The 17505-nt window shown below is 39.8% G+C and overlaps 1 protein-coding gene across 1 annotated transcript in view; it reads right to left on the bottom strand.

Moving 5' to 3' along the window:
- LOC307125411 (uncharacterized protein) overlaps nt 1-17505 on the bottom strand; it is a gene marked incomplete at both ends in the record, with an annotated part of 87300 nt that overhangs the window by 25935 nt on the left and 43860 nt on the right. Inside the window, 2 exon segments of the mRNA XM_079815263.1 lie at nt 1436-1562; nt 9248-9369. Of these exon segments, the coding sequence (XP_079671389.1) occupies nt 1436-1562; nt 9248-9369 (249 nt within the window).

The raw sequence follows: 17505 nt of genomic DNA, 5'->3' as shown, positions 1-17505 counted from the left end.
TGTAAATGATTCTTTGATTAGAGCTTTTATGTATTGTTTATCTACAGGCATGCTAAACATGGTTCTGTGTGTGATTTGGCTAACTTACTAGTTAAAGCCAGTGCTTAGTGTTTGTTTTGGATTGTTCTTGCGACAGATATTTGGCTATAATCGTTCTAAAAATACAAAAGTTAAAGTGCCATTCAGTAGCGATTATAGATCCGCAGTCTTTACTCTTGAGGACTGAACAGGTTCTGCTCGATCATCTTCACTCAAATGTTCTGGGTCTGATTCGGGCTCAGATTGGTATGGTTTTATTGACGCCGTTGTTTCTAACACTGACCAAAGCACAGCCTCCGGTAAGGGGCGTGACGTTTCCGACATACGTGCACTAGGCGTTTAGCGAATCACAACACACTGGGCCAGCTAACCAATCTGAGCCCACTGCATATTTTTGAGGGACTGGCTTCATACAACCCGGAAAGCATCAGACCGTTTTACAAGGAGGGACAGAGCAGTGTAGAATAAAGGTCAAATTTATGAAAAATAAGGCAATTTTTTTTCAAACGAAGCATGAACACATGTTACAGTGCACCCCACAAACACAGTCAAGCCTTCAAAAGAATGTGTTTTACCACCCCTTTAAATCTTATTAATAAATCTGAATAAATGCTTGTATGTCCAGTATACTGCTATACAAATGGGGTGGGGGGGGGGCAATTTACATAACACACACGAACACAATTTGTTTCACTATATTTGTGAGAACATCTCATAGAGTTTGCAGAAGCATGTGCAATGGGAAAAATACAACATCCGTTGGTAGGCCCGTCAAATTGTACAAAACAACATCAGCCAAATAAAGTGGGCACACGTCAAATATAAACGTTAACAAAAAAAGTAAACAAAATGAATAAACAATATAAGTATAAAAGGTAGTCCAAACTGGAAGAACACAACACAGACTGAATATTGCAGCCAACATCCTCCCCTGCTGGCTTCAATAAAAATGACAGGCCACAAGTGCAAGAATAATTTCTTTAAATAAAAGTAATTCTATGCAACAAGTACAACTATTACTGTATATATTTGCTCTCTTCAGTAAACAGTAAATGTTTATGTCTTTATTTTCAAATATGTATCAGAGGTAGTTTGACCAATATCTAATAATTATGATTAATGATGTCTTTATACTTTATGATATACTTGTACAACTTTGTCAATTATTCAAAATTACTGAAAAAATATCTTTTCTTTTATGAGCTAAGAGTTAATTCTAGTGGATGAAATTATTTAAGAGCAGAGCACTACTAGAAAACTACAATCAACATTTTTAAATTCCCTGATATTTCCAAGTTTTCTATGACCATAGGAGAACCAAGATTGTCGAACCAAGAACCAAGAACCAGTTCTTCGGCTTTGTTAGAAATATGTAGGTTAATAATAGTGCACTCACTGTTGACCACTGAGAGATGGCATTGGAATTCAGGGAATTGCGTCTCCACAGGAACACTGATGGTGCGACGCAGCAGTCTGGATTTGCAGGTGTCAGTCCTGTTCCCCTGTAGGAGCAGAGGGTGTATCTGTGAACGGGACACATAAAAGAGAAACAAAGACACAATTGAGCACATATTTGGCTGCCTCTCATCTCATGATTAATATATTTCATTTAAATCGAACAGATTTAAGTCTACGAAGCCCCTTCCTTTTCTCTCTCTTCCTTTCTCCTCAATCTGTCTCCTTTCAGCACAAGTTTTCAATTGTTGGAGGGTCAGTCCGGTAAGTGCTTGAGGAGAAAAGATGGAAAAGACGCACTTGGCCCTTGCCTCAGTATTGGTGGACTGAAAAAATATCTCGCAAATGTTTTGCGTTTCCCCGAGAAAAAGAGCTCAAAAGATTTTGTGAGTGAACATAAAGTTTATTGGGGAAACAAAGGTTTGGCGAGCGAAGGCAAAGTTTCTTGGGGGAGCGCAAAGGTTTTGCAAGTGAACATAGTTTCTCGGGCGAACACAAAAATTCTGCAAGCGAACGCAAAGTTTCTCAGGGGAACACAAAACATTTTGTGAGCTAACAAAGTTTCACAGATGAACACAAAAGTTTTGCAAGCAAACGTGAATTTTTTGGGGGGAACGCAAAGTTTCTTGGGGAACACAAAAGGTTTTGCAAGCAAATGCAAACTTTCTTGGGGGAACACAGAATTTGCGAGCAAACTCATACTTTCTTGGGGGAACGCAAAGGTTTTGCAAGCAAGCGAACGTGAAGTTTCTTGGGAAAACGCAAAACATTTTGCGAGCGAACTCAAAGTTTCTCGGAGGAATGCAAAGGATTTGTGAGCAAACGCAAAGTTTCTCGAGCGGACGCAAAGGTTTGGTGAGCGAATACAACGTTTCTTGCGGAACGCAAAGGATTTGCGAGCAAACGCTGTTTCTTGGGGGTACACAAAAGTTTTGTGAGCGAACATGAAGTTTCTCGGAGGAACGCAAAGGATTTGTGAGCGAACGCTAAGTTTCTCAGGGGAACGCAAAACATTTTGCGAGCTAACAAAGTTTCACAGGTGAACACAAACTTTTTGCAAGCGAATGTGAAGTTTTTTGGGTAAACGCAAAGTTTCTTGGGGAACGCAAAAGTTTTGCAAGTGAACACAAAGTTTCTCGGGCGAACACAAAAATTCTGCGAGCGAATGCAAAGTTTTTCAGGGGAACGCAAAACATTTTGCAAGCGAACGTGAAGTTTCTTGGGGGAACGCAAAACATTTTGCGAGTGAACTCAAAGTTTCTTGGAGGAACGCAAAGGATTTGTGAGAAAACACAAAGTTTCTCGAGCGAAAGCAAAGTTTCCCAGGGGAACGCAAAACATTTTGCGAGCTAACAAAGTTTCACAGGTGAACACAAAAGTTTTGCAAGCGAACGTGAATTTTTTGGGGGGAACGCAAAGTTTCTTGGGGAACGCAAAAGGTTTTGCAAGCAAATGCAAACTTTCTTGGGGGAACACAAAGAATTTGCGAGCAAACTCATACTTTCTTGGGGGAACGCAAAGGTTTTGCGAGCAAGCGAACTCAAAGTTTCTCGGAGGAATGCAAAGGATTTGTGAGCAAATGCAAAGTTTCTCGAGCGGACGCAAAGTTTCCCAGGGGAACGCAAAACATTTTGCAAGCTAACAAAGTTACACAGATGAACACAAAAGTTTTGCGAGCGAACGCCATGTTTCATGGGGGAATGCAAAGGTTTTGTGAGCGAACGCAAAGATTCTCGGGGGAAAGCAAAGGTTTTGAGAGCAAACGCAAACTTTCTCGGAGAATGAAATCATTAGCGAGAGAACGCAAAATAATTTACTTTTTTTTCCTCACATCTCATATTTTTTTTCCACCACCATGTCCCCATACAAGTCGGCCAGACAATCATATGCAGCAAGACAAGCACACAGATGGACACAAAGCGCTTCTAGTGACTTAAATTACTTATTGAACATGTATATTGTTATTTCATATACCGGTATAATGGCATGTCATAATCATGCAAAAAAGGCAGCTAAAGATCCCATCATAGGGACAACAAATAGATTTTCAATAAAAAATAAAATAATAATGCAAATATATATTTTTGTGGACAGTACAAAATATTTATAGCAAGAACATTTTCTTAATTCCCTTACTATTTGCAGGTGAAAAAGATGGTGGCATGAAGATTTAGAGAAAGACAGAAGGAGAAAGAGGAAGCGAGAGCTTAACTCTGGGGAATTCAGCATAAGATCTGGACACCTCTGACTGTCAATATGACCTTGCTTACCTTCCCAGAATCGTGTTTCCAGCACACATTCAACCCTTATAATGTAAAAACCAAACTCTCTGAGCATGCATTCTCTTGAGTCTGTGCTAGTGTGCTTTTACTGTTATTGCCAACAGTGTATTTGCCCTCAAGAAACAGTCCACATTCAATTTCAGCCACAGTAATCTGGTTTAACTGACAGTCCAAACCATTTTACAACACTGTCATTTTAGTTTCATAACTGTGATATTTGCCAAATACTAAAAATATGAAGCGAGTAAAATTGGATTAATTTTATTACTTGTTATATTAGCACCAGCCTATGAGCTGACTATTTTCTTGACCTGTGTGACCTTGGGAGTGATCTGAAGTAAATAGAACAACATATACAGTGCAAAAGGGTTTGGCATAAATTATAGCACGCCATCTCCTGTTTGGATCCAGCCTCTTACGATGATTTCAGATGACCCAACACCTGTGAAGAGATGATCCCAACCCCTGCGAGGACTTCAGATGACGCCAACTCTAAATCAGCAAACAAACCTGCCAAATTTTCCATATATTGTAATTTCTAAATATTGTAAATTTAATCAGTGCTTTAACATGCTCGATATTTTTGCTTAAATTAATACACAACGATAGCAATTTTCAAGTAATTGTGGAAAAAGAAAACACTGTTTATGTCACACTTACATATAATTTAGAGGGAGTAAAGTTAATGCGTATTTGCCGTGCTGTCCGGGGGGAGGGTTCAGAGCTCGGAATTTGGCCCGAATCCAGAGTACTTTTCCTGTGTATGCAAGTGGTTAGAACTAAAAGTGTGGAGAAGGGGTGGTGGAGGGATGCAGATAAACTATAAACAAACGGAGGTAAGACTACTGAATATATATATCTCTTATTGTTGATTGGCTGAGTGCTCTCCACTCGTTATCTGAACGTGCTCCTCCCGAACTTTGTTAATAAAACATCATTAGTTTTTTTAAAGGTGCCAATATAATCTGTTAAAGTCCCTGTAAAGTCAAAATTAAATGTGTGTTCTGAGTTTGTCATACCACAGACAAATGTTTTATTAACCACCCAGCATTGAATCATTAAAAAAATCCACCAAGTAAATAAAATAGCTTATCAAAATCTTGAAAAAATTAGCAGCATTCTCTGCTCTCAAACGCTGGGGGCTTGTCCGCTGTTGGCGCTGAAATCACACCCACTCGCGGGAAAGCTGCCGTAAGCACACAAGTTCACTCACGTAACAATGTTCACGATGGCACCAGATGTCGGCGGGACGGGAGGATGAAGGTCGGCGCGGGAGCTAATCGGTTCGCCCTCATTCTGCAGTGGATTATCAGTAAATCCCGGTTGTCTCAGATGAAAGTTTGTAAAACTATCCGGTGTAAAGTCACAGCAGAGGCAGGAGTTGGTGGTGATCCTCAGTTCTCCATCAAGGTAGGTGTTCACAAAATGAATCCACCTCTTCTTGATATCATCGTTTTTGTTTTGTAAGTTTTAGGCTGTATAACTAACGGTACTGGCAGTAACTCGCGATCGAGCTGATGCGGATGTGCTGTAGTTATGATCGGCCAGCCTCAGTGGCTCCAGTGCGTCATCGACAGTTATGATAGTGTTGGGGGAGGGGCCATATGCTCAGTGGCTCCAGTGTGTCATTGAGCCCCCGTTTTAGCCCCGCCCAAAGAATTCAGAACACAGTAGTAGTGTGAAGCTCGGATCATTTTACTGACTCGGATCTTTGAATCTCATTAAGCAAAATGAACAAATCTTTTTTCAAGTCATTTCAGCAGAATCTAATTAAAATGTTACATGCTACATTTTTCAACACATTTAGTACTTTTGGAATAAAAAAGAAACTATAAGCTAATGCAGCCATGGCCAAACTTTGAGAAAAGAAATTATTAATTAATTGCTTAAGCTGGGTCTTCAGGCTATGTATGCAGTCTGTTAGTTCACCTCCCGATCCAAATCGTTCTTTCTTTTGTCATTTCACATTTAATCACGTCTGTTCCCTGGAAAGTTTAGTTCATCTCTCGTGTCTTCGGGTATGAGCCGTTAGTTCCGTCATCATGTCTGATCTGGGCCGTGACAGCCTCATATGCAATGCATGCAGTCCGGAAACAGAATTTATTAGTTCATCTCTCGAGTCTTCAGGTTTGAGTCATTCGTTCATCAAGTCCCAGCCCCATATGCAAGGCTACGCAGTCACCGGAAACAGAAAAGATTAGTTAATCTCTCAAGTCTTCTCATTCGAGTCATTCGTTCTTTTTTCACTTGACCGCTTCCCTGTTCAGTTAGCCTGGCGTGGCCATACTCAATTCTAGTCAGAATATGAGTCTGGTACCGCTCCATTGAGCTTTGATTATGGGGCGTGTTTCAACCGAGCCAGGAAAGACCTCAATTGGATAGACCCACAACCAATCAGAGCAACGGAGCGACGCATAACGTTAGTTGTCAAATGTCAACAGAACTCAACTGCACTGTGTTGCCAAGTCCGTGTTTTTCTCCATGTCCGCGGGTTGAAGCGACCCCAATTATGTGATTATATAAACCAAGGAATGCGAATTTTAGCAGGCAACCTTGCCAAAATAACATATTTTGCCAACCAAACGCCATTTTTTTTCCGGAGAACCCCCCGGGAAGTTATTGTTTTGGGCTATAGTTTTGAGTAGCAATTGTGCGCGACATTGCAAAAACACTTGGCAACCCTGTCTGCACGCACGCTGGATTAAGTAACGTTACAAGAAAAAGATGAGTGTAAACGATCTTTGCCAGTAATAAAATCATTTAAGGATACACAGAGTACTTACCAACACGATCATCGTTTCTGAGAGAAATAGTGAAGGTGAATGCATATACGAACAAGTTCTCCGTTTAGGATAAGAGCAAATTGAACCCAAGAGCCTTCGATGACGTGGATGATTACGTTACTGTTGATCATCTGTCCATCATCGTCTAAAGCCCGCCCTGACAATTTCATTGGTCCGAACAGTTTCTGTTCGGGCATAATTACTCCTCTATGGAGCGAGTCCAGACCGAATTGCCCGAGCAAACATTTTTGTGGGCGGGGCTAAATTCGGCTGGCATCCAGGCTACTGTTCAGTGTCTCGCAACATACACTTACCTAAAGGATTATCAGGAACACCATACTAATACTGCGTTTGACCCCCTTTCGCCTTCAGACCTGCCTTAATTCTACGTGGCATTGATTCAACAAGGTGCTGAAAGCATTCTTTAGAAATGTTGGCCCATATTGATAGGATAGTATCTTGCAGTTGATGGAGATTTGTGGGATGCACATTCCACCACATCCCAAAGATGCTCTATTGGGTTGAGATCTGGTGACTGTGGGGGGGCATTTTACAGTGTTTCCCCTACAATGTATTCACAATGGATTTTCAGCACCGCTGCAAAATCTTCAAATTATCAGTAATATCACGACATTCACTTACACACTGTAAAAGCACAACAGCCAACGTCATCTTGACGTTCGAGACGATGGCCAGAGAACTAAACAAAAATGTAGTCTGCTTACACTTTAGGGCTGTGATATTAATCTTATTTTCGCTTTATTTTTATTTCCCCCAAGGACTATGAAAAGAGGATATGAGGTAAAACTATTATAAAATATACCCGCGTTCCGTCTAGCTCAACTTCCTTCCCTTCACAGCGCGCGCTGTCATTTCTCCCCAAACATGCATTAAACGTCAGATTCAGCACAATCTGTGATTGGTGTCAAATGCTCTCTCCACTATGGCTAAATTGCAGGACGTGTTTGATAAAATTAAAAGCACAATAATCCGCGCAATAGACGCCGTTTCCAAGTTCAAGGCGGGGGTATGTGTGTGTGTGTGTGTGTGTGTGTGTGTGTGTGTGTGTGTGTGTGTGTGTGTGTGTGTGTGTGTGTGTGTGTGTGTGTGCGCGCACGCTGCGGAACGGACCGACTTGCTTCGTGTGCGCGACTAAACCATCAAATACACAACAAATAGCCTATATCTCAAAATGACCGGCATGGAGAGTATTCACTTAAACACAATTGATCTTAAATGGGCGTAAATAGTTGGGAGAAATCAATGGGAGAATGATATGATTATCTCCATTTGGTCTTAAAGGGGCAGCATCTAATAAACCTGCTGACGATTGAGCCATTAATGTGAATCAAACAACAAAAGGCAAAGAGAAAATTACTTTCTATATTTTTGATTAAATACTTTGATTAAGATACTTTTAGCAAAAACATAAAATAGTATCCAAACTTTACACACACACACAAAACTTTTTTTATTTTTTACATTTGAGCCCCTGCCCCTTAGAAACTTCTGCACATCCCTGGAGGTTAGTGAAGTAAAATAGGCTATGTAAGCTAGTCACCTTTTAAACTAATGAAAAGTTTAATTTGGATTTTAATGTTCTAAATGTCTATTTCTATCCACAAAACTTGCCAGAAGTCATGGTTTAAGATGTTATTTTTAAAAAAATTATTCCAGAAGTGCATGCCCCCGGAAAATCACTCCAACTCAGTAGTAACATCTAGGAATCTTTCTGTAAACCAGCTGCTACAACTACAAAAAAAAAAACATAGTACCGTAACAAATTGCTCACAGCATTAAAGATCTGGCATTGCCAGGAGAGAATCTGTCTCTTGATCCTCCTTCAGCAGAGAATCATTCACCACTGCTCTGTCAGGCCACTAATAGATGGCTGGAGATTTATTACAGCGCTGCTCTCTGGCTGATAACAGAGGCTTCGACATACAGCGTGAGCTATGGGGGAACGGAAAATTCTTTATCGACCATGGTACACAGCATATATTCTTTGCAAGTGTGGGCCATATATTGATTGTCCCTGTGAAATGTCGTGTGTCTTGGCTGCCACGGTGAAAAGTGAGCTCAGGCAGCCTGCTGATGCACCGCATTTCTACACGTCACGATGACAAACTACACACAGCTACACGCTATTCGCTCTCATGTGCTTGCACTAGTTTAATCTCACAACCAGCAGATAATACTACCCTCTTCTGCCTTTTCCTTTATTTTTCCTCACTCTGTATTTTTTTTGTTTTACATTTAGAATTAGTTTCTGCGCAAAAATACAAAATGAAAGTGTAATTTATAAAGTGTCTAGTCATTATTTTCTTCATTAAGTGTAAAGAAGTACAAATCTTACCATAAAAAATATATTAAGCTATATTAACTAAACTTTGGATGTGATTCACACAACCTGTGCCAATACAGGCATAGCTGTCCAAAATATTTGACCGATGCAATGTGATCAGAAGCATTTCTGACCATCACCGAATGGGGTTTCAGTGATCGTATGAAAAAAATAAAATTGTGCAGTTATTACATTATGCTTTGTACCTTATGAGTTGCAACAAACTCTGTTTACACCTGTATTTAACACTGTCCACTTGATTGGCTCAATGGCATATGTTGAAATATATAAGGGCATGTGTTAAAAATGAGAAAAGGCTCTCTCTGTGTCTGTGTGCGTAATACCTCCTCTCTGTCCAGCAGCAGCATTTGATAGTCGGTGACCACACAGAATTTGGGGTTCCACACAGCACGTTCAGCACACGGGCGACCATATGACATCCAGTGGCCTGGAGGACCCCTCATATCTGACAGAAAGAAGGAAAAGCCAGAAAAAGAGAATGATGAATCACATGATACCTGAATCATGTATTTACAGACTGGCCTGTGACTTTCAATTTATTCCCCCTATTTACAAAGGTCAAACAAAATCCTGAAAGATCTACAAAGCAAACTGCTCCTGAACTTGTAGGAGACATATCTTCCAAATAAAACAAGAGAAGCCTGGAACACATTTATATGGTAATGAGCCCCCTTGCTCATCATCTCTTGCGACAACGAGATTACCAAATATTGCACCAAGTGAGCAAGAAATATTGCCATGTTAATTTGAGTTTGATATAGAGAATGTAAGTTAAGTGAATTACCACATTGTCATAGCATTGCTTTTTTGCATGCATCTCATATGGAGACAGTGACATGCCGCATGGAATGTTAACAATCTCATCTTGTTTCAGAACATTGAACAAGTCTGCTGGACTCTGTTCTCATTCACATTCATGGTGAACCTCCATTTCTCATGCTGAATGGAGGTAAAAGGCCTTTAACAGCCAAATAATTAATGAGTTGAAGTTTAGCTGTTACACTTGCTGTGCTTTACGATTGGAAACCGTGTCCACGGGTGCTCTCACAGCACAGTAGCTCTAAAACATTACAGATTAATGTTTTGTTTTATAACATTTTAATCAGTGTAACAGTGAATATGAATATGAGATGGTTTGATCTTTCACATTACTTTTCTGCTCCAATCTTGAAAAGGTCAAAACACACTAGGCAGACTATAAAACCAACTTTCACACAAAAACAAATGGACCAAAAATGACACATTATACCTTCAAATGGCTCAATGGAAGCAGCATCCATCCAATGTGGAGCACAGGTTCAGGGCTTAGGAAGTCTAAAATAACATGATTTATGTGTGAGGTAATATTCCAGAGGATTACAGAGGAAAGAGACATCTTCTAACATTAAGACATACACCACCGTTCAAAAGATTGGGGAATGTATTCCTGTGATGGCAAAGCTAGATTTTCAGCAGTCATTACTCCAGTCTTCAGTGTCACATGATGCTTCAGAATCATTGTAATAAGCTGAATTGATGCTCAAGAAATTGTATTACTATCATCGATATTGAAAACAGTTTTGCTGTTGACACCAAAACTTTTGAATGGTAGTATGTATAAAAAAAATTTACTTTAACTTAGAGCATAAACTAATTATAAGTCAAACTTAACGTGTCATATTTAAATACAATTTTATTTTAAATTAATCATCAACACATCCAAATTGAAATGGCAGCTGTGTGCCAGCCATAGTTTCACTGGTGTCTATATGAGCTATGAAAAAGCAATATCTGAGCAACAGTCTGAGGTGAGTATCTCTTTATCTGACCAGATGTTTCTATGCCCAAATAACCTATTCAAGAGCCCTTAATCGGATGGAAAAAGCCTCAATCTCTGTGTTCTTGTTGTATGAAGTTGCAGGTGGCCAAAAACACACAATTCATGGGGTGGTGTTATGCAGAAATTTAATTCAGGAATCCATGTCTGCCAATGAAAGATATGACATGACCTTTTGACTTGATTTCATTACAGTTCAGAGAAAACATACAACACAAAGATAAATCTTGCTTTTGATTTATTTCACAATATCCAACTCTTGCACATGCAATAAAACAAAACAGTTCAATGGATGTATGTGAATGTGTGCTTGTGTGAAAAAAAGATGCATATTTTTTTTCACATTTCTCATGTTTTAGTCAATGTAATTACCATCCCCATTATTGTAACCATAAGCGAGTTTTGTTGTGTGAGTTTTTGTAGGCGTACGTGAGAGTGTTTGTACATTACATCCTGTAATCTTGTGATAAAAAAAGAGAAGTCTTATCTTTTAATTCAATGTGATTGTGCAGATGCAGTTAGCATTGCAGTAGAGTTTTGAATGCCGGACACTGTCCACAATCAACGACTGCTCGATAATGAGCTGTAATGCTTAATAGCCCCCTTGAAGGGACACACACACAGCTCAGAGATTTGAACATGTAAGACAATCATTACACATCTATCATGCACACAAACCCACACACACGGCTTTAGAAAGAGGAGCATATGGCCAGTTACAAATTGCTAGAAGCAGTGACTTTTCACCCAAGATGGAAGTAGTTTTAAAATGGCCAATCTGTTCTCTTCAAAATACCTACAAGAAAAACAAACCACTATCTAGAAACAAGAATATTACATTACTGCAATATTTCGTGCCAAACAAGCCTGACAACTACTTTGATATATATTTACTTTAAATAGACTACAAGAACCAAACTGGAAACTTAACTGCATTTATATGCTCTAGATAGGCAGCAATGCAATGCACTTTTATATAGCAAAACTATATAGACAACTACAGACAAGCAAATAAATTATAACATTAAACAATAAAATATAACTTTGTATGTGTAGCATGTATTTTCTGTTTTGGTTTGGTTCTGTTTCTGTTCCATGCATATGTATGTTGACCTAGTTTCCTAGTGTGTGCCAGTTAAAGGGATCAAAAAAATAAAAAAATAAAAATATATATATATATATATATACTGAGGTCAACTAATGACGTATGCATGGTTTTTACATTCAAAAACATTATAATGAATAAGTAATAAGTAAAGTTTCTACCTTGATTTTGAGCCTCTCTCATGGAACGCTCGGTTTTTATGGGCATGCCGCACTGAAGACTTGGAAGTAAACGCCCACTGCTATGATTGGATAAGTTTTGCATATTATAATGAGCTCCGTCTCCCCGTGAGTATATGTGAGGAATTGTTTTGAAAGCGTGTGGGAAACGGCAACCGGAATAATGATTCGCCCACAGGGCTCGCAAAATGTCTTTATCAAACAAACACAATGATTTATCTCTCATCAATCTGCAACTCATTGGAATGTTATTTTTTATTACTTGGCCCGCCCGATCGGTGGGTATAACCGCGAACCATGCATCACTAACACACACACACACACACACACACACACACACACACACACACACGCATGCACAAGCCTAACTGCAGAGTCAGACAAATCAGAATGATAAAAATTTCTGCGATTGTATTTTTCCTTCAAATATAAAGTCAAGAGTGTGAACAACGTACACTCTAAAAAAAAAAGTATCGTAATCATAAGGGAACCTTTTTTAGTGCTATATAGCACCAATTTTGGTGCTTCAGTGGTTCTTCAGAGGTGCTATATAGCACCTTAGTCAAAGAACCGGTGAAGAACCTCTGAAGAACCGGTGAAGAACCTCTGAAGAACCGCTGAAGAACCACTGAAGCACCAAAAATGGTGCTATATAGCACTAAAAAAGGTTCCCCTATGATTACGAGCCAAGAACTATTTTTGGTGCCATATAGAACCTTTTTTTTTTTTTAGAGTGTACATCAAGAAAGGAATGTTATTTCACTATTTAAGATTCACTGGCCTGCCCATGGGCTTACGTTTTTCTAGCCTGTCTGGAAAACACCGGGACGTTGGCCTTTGCGAGCCCTGGTCCATAAATGTTCTAGTCTGATCCCGAATCGCAGCACAATGAACCAACAACACCTCAAATAAAGGATTCACCAGCCTGTGACAGCATGCTAAGTTATGTTCAGTTAGACACGTACGCATAATCAATAAATATCAAACGATCTGTAACAAAGCAATATTTAATTATTTATGTTGCATTTCTTGCACGAGTCGGTGGGCGGGGTTACAGAATCAGGCGTACTTCTTCTTCTGTTGAGGTGGTGTTTCACCACACTCTGACGTCACAGCTTAGCACATTCTGAGATCGAGCGTTTGTTGGGCCTAGTGTCAGTAAAAGCTTTTCTTTGAATAACAAAGAAGTTTTCAGCTCGAAACGTACAGGATATTCGTATATCACGATTAACTTTTATACATCAATCGCTGAATGAAAAGTTGATTTCTCAATTCATGACCCCTTTAATCACTAATTAAGTTTAGTGTTTAGTATTTGCTAAATTCACATTTAGTTTTCGCCGTCTAGCACTGGATGGTCGAACCCAGTAGCTCCACCTAGAAAATCTGTGCCCTCCACTCCTCTTAGGCCTGTCGAGCAGTCCATTGTGGCTTTGCCCTCCCTTGGCTCTACTTGGGGTCATCGTCCCCTTGGCTACACCAGGCTTCCTCATCCCTCCTGCTTCACTTCCGGTCCTTCACCTGCACCTCGTCCCTCCATCCCTTCAGCTGTCGGGCTCCTCCTTCCCTTGGTTCCAACTTGGTCCTCAGTCGCTCCATCTTCGCCTCAGTCCTCTGCTGTCCCAGCTCCACCTCGGAAGCTTGTCGCTCCGGCTCCACCCTGCCCTCCAGGACCAGCATCAACACAAGGTCCCCTGCAATCCCACGGCTCCGCCTGGGTCTCCACTGAAAGCTCCATCGGTCAGTAATCTCCCTGGGTCCAGTGGCCAAGCCGTGCAATAATGCAGGGGGTGCAATGTAACGTGTATTCTGTTTTGGTTCGGTTCGATTCCGTCTCTGTTCCATGCATGTGTGTTTCAGTTAATCACTAATTAAGTTCACCTGATGTTCATTTAGTTTCCTTGTTTACCTCTGTCCAAATCTGATTTTTGTGCACATCTTAGTGCTGGGCGGTATGACCAAAAATTTATATCGCGGTATTTTTCTAAATTATATCGGTTTCACGGTATCTGACGGTATTTTTTTTCCCCTATGCATGACAAGGTGTTAATCACATTTTCTACTGATTGAGAGAGTAAATACTGCAAAAGATTAACTAGAATGCCCTATTTTACTGTCATGACGAGTGAATATTGTAGAAAAATTACACACTAGAGTTAATACAGGTTTACAAAGCCCCACAAAATGATGCTGTGGAGAGACAACAACCAATAAAACACAGAACTGCAACACGCTCAGAGTCATACTTACAGACACCTGAATATTAAAAGTTGAGTTGAGGGCACCTTAACGCATTTAAAAAATCTAACCCTATATAACAACAAACTGCCCAAACGAAGAGAAACGCTCTTAAGAGCACTCTCTGAACGAATGACACACATCAGTTAAACACAGAAAGAATAAAGCAGTTACTTTTCTGCCCATTCTTCTTTGAATTGTCAGTTTATTTATTAACTTACATCATTCATTGTCTTTTGTGTAGTAGTATCCATCGTGTCAGCGCGTTCGTGATCAGACATACGGTTGTATCAGTGTAATCCAGTGCATACATTTCATTTTAGTAAGACGTGATGAAATATGCGCGCATACACGCTTCTGGTTCATGTCTAGAGCACTACAGTTTATGAAATATAAAAAATGTAAACGCGCTCGCTCCGGTCTATATCAGTGCTATATGATCCATGTGGTGAGCGTTGTTATCACGGCGCTCAGCGCAGAAACCGCTCTCTCTCGCGCACCGCGTGTAATTTCAATTCTCCACTGTAATCAAGGGCTGAATACAAAATTGCCCCCTATAACCTCAAATAGCAACCTCAATGGCATTATTTGGAGGGGACAGCGCTTTGTAGCACTGGTGTCCTAAACCCTAGTGGACGTTATTGAGTGCACTCATTCTATCCCATTGCACCGCAATAACGAGTGTACAGCCGATGTATACACAACGCTGTCAGACTTCACGCACGTTTTCATTCACTCCTTCAAATAAAGTGATAATTTAGGGAATAGTGAATGAGAGTATAGGATTCAGCCATAGGCTGTGCTGTAATGCGATCTCAACTGTGCTCTGACTGCTCTTAGTACTACAGTGCATCAATGAAATGGGTCCCCTCTCAAACAATGACGCGCTGCGCCGCGTTCCGAACGTTGTTTAAGCGACATATACCGGTATTGCGGTATCCTTAAAAATTCATATCATAAAATAAATAAATACCGGTATTCGGTATGAACCGGTATACCGCCCAGCACTAGCACATCTGATTGAAATCCGATCAGATTTTGCAAGTTTGAATGGCCAAAAATCACTTGAAGTCTGTTTCAAGCTACATTCATATGTGGTTTGAATCCACACAATTCGCATTTCTGGAAATCTGTTTCAGTCTGATCGGATCTTGAGTGGTTTGTGTGACTTTATGCCATGTAAAGCGTAAACAGCAGACGTTGTTATAGGAAACATACTGAAAGACACTGCAGAAAAAAGGTTGTATTGTTGCGAAGTGCTGGTCGAGCAGAAATTGACATGGGGACAATGGCGGAAACGACAGCACGGAATAAAGCTGCTCATACCAGCCTCATACGGTTCTGCCGTTGCCTCAGAAGACAACATCTGTATTGCAAACCCCTCTATGTTGTGGTTGTAGCTGCTGCTTTTGGTTTTTGCACTAAGCTTGGTTGTTCTGTTCCTGTCTGAGAGTTTGTTCCTGAGTGTTTTTGTTTAATTTGAGGTCTTGTTAATAACTTTAAACTGCTGCGATTAGATCCTCAAAAACAGGGCTATCACTTTTTTTTTTTTTTTTTTAAGACAGCATTTCAACTCCTCAGTATATCAGGTCCATGATTCCTGACAGGATGTTGTTGCTTAAACTGAGCAGTGACCCAGTGCACAAGGTGTGTAATTAAACGTGATATGCTGCTCCATTCTATCTCCTGTCAAGAAATTAGTGCCTGGTCTTATTCTCAGTTACTGTAAAGTGTCATTTAATGGCTTACGGCTTCACACTACTAGGGAGGGCAATTGATCTCTTTATCTTAGCAGGTAGTTTTCTGCTTCTCTAAATAAACACTTCAAAAGGACCACTGCTGTGATTTTAATCAAATAATTTATAGCGGTTCTGCTAGAAAAAGATGTTAATAATTTTAGATATATAGCCTTTTCCTTTCAATCTGCTAAATCCTTTCACGATGTGGTCACATCAAAAAGGAGATTACATTATGCCACTGCCAAAGTGAAGCTCTTATCAGTGCAATAACATGCACACAAGGGAGGGGAGGAGAAACGGAGCTAAAAACCCCAAATGGCACAAGAGAGAGACAGAAAAGAAGAGATATATTGCAAGTGTGACATGAAGGAGACGCAGAGGAGTCTCTCGTCCTCATTGGCTGTAATTTGCCAGTCTCTGTGGTCCAACAGTAAGGTTTAAATTCCTCTTTATCAAAACCAAAAGAGACATTTGTTCCTTTTATCCCATATTATAGTGGATATCATTCATTTTATTAAAGTGTCTCTTCCAATGATGCACTTTTAAATTAAAAACAAATGTGTGGCAGTAAAACAGACTCACTATGTAGATTCCTCTCTGTTTAATTAGTCACCTGAGCTTATTTGCATTTGAATACTTCTAAGGACAAACACAGAGAAAGTCTCCCTGAGAAAGATCTAACAGCTACTGAATTCATACAGTAAAATTAAACCAAAGTAATTTGCACTATTTATATGGAATCTCAACCAGCATAAAATATTACCCACAAGACAATACGTCTCATTCACACCAACAAACAAACATTCACACAAATATATATTTAACAAATAAAACAAACATTTTCTTAGTACCCCCAGAACCTGCTGAACTACCCCTGTGGGAAATGTACCAAAGTAATTCTCACACACTACCAGTTCAGCACTAATAAATAAATTACTTTTGCTACTGGAAAAAAAGATAATTAGGGAAATTAGGAAAGTGCATTGAAGGAGACCAGCACTGGAACTTTTGTATTGCATGCTGCACTTAGACAAACAGAAGTAATTGGGCATTTCCTTCACATAGAAAGAGAAAGCAGTGCAAAAACCTGTAAAATCCAACCAACCTTTCAAACATTATTGGTTTCCTCAGAATCAAACCCAGAATGTCTTGTGCTCAGGATCATGAAAAAGGAATTTACGGAAAAAGTGCAACGCCTCGCACAGTTCAAAATGCTTGCGCTACGTCTGACGAGCGTAACTGGTGTGCAATGTTGTCAGACGTAGCGTAAGAATTTTGAACTGGCATATTATAAACTTACGAGAATACTTTATTACTTGAAAGAAGTAAATATACATTAATGAGCACATATTTTTGAAAGAACTAAGTGTTTTAGCTAAGAATAAACTAAAAAAGTTACACAGTGTAGCTTTAAATATGGATATTTTCCTTACACAAACGCATTGTTTTGCTTCAGAAGGCCTTCATTAATCCCCCAGAGCCGTGTGGAGCAGTTATGATTAGG

The sequence above is a fragment of the Gobio gobio genome (assembly GCF_949357685.1).
Source record: "Gobio gobio genome assembly, chromosome: 4".
NCBI classification, from domain to species: domain Eukaryota; kingdom Metazoa; phylum Chordata; class Actinopteri; order Cypriniformes; family Gobionidae; genus Gobio; species Gobio gobio.
Note: the sequence above shows the minus strand (reverse complement) of the source record. Positions and strands in the feature narration are given on the sequence as shown.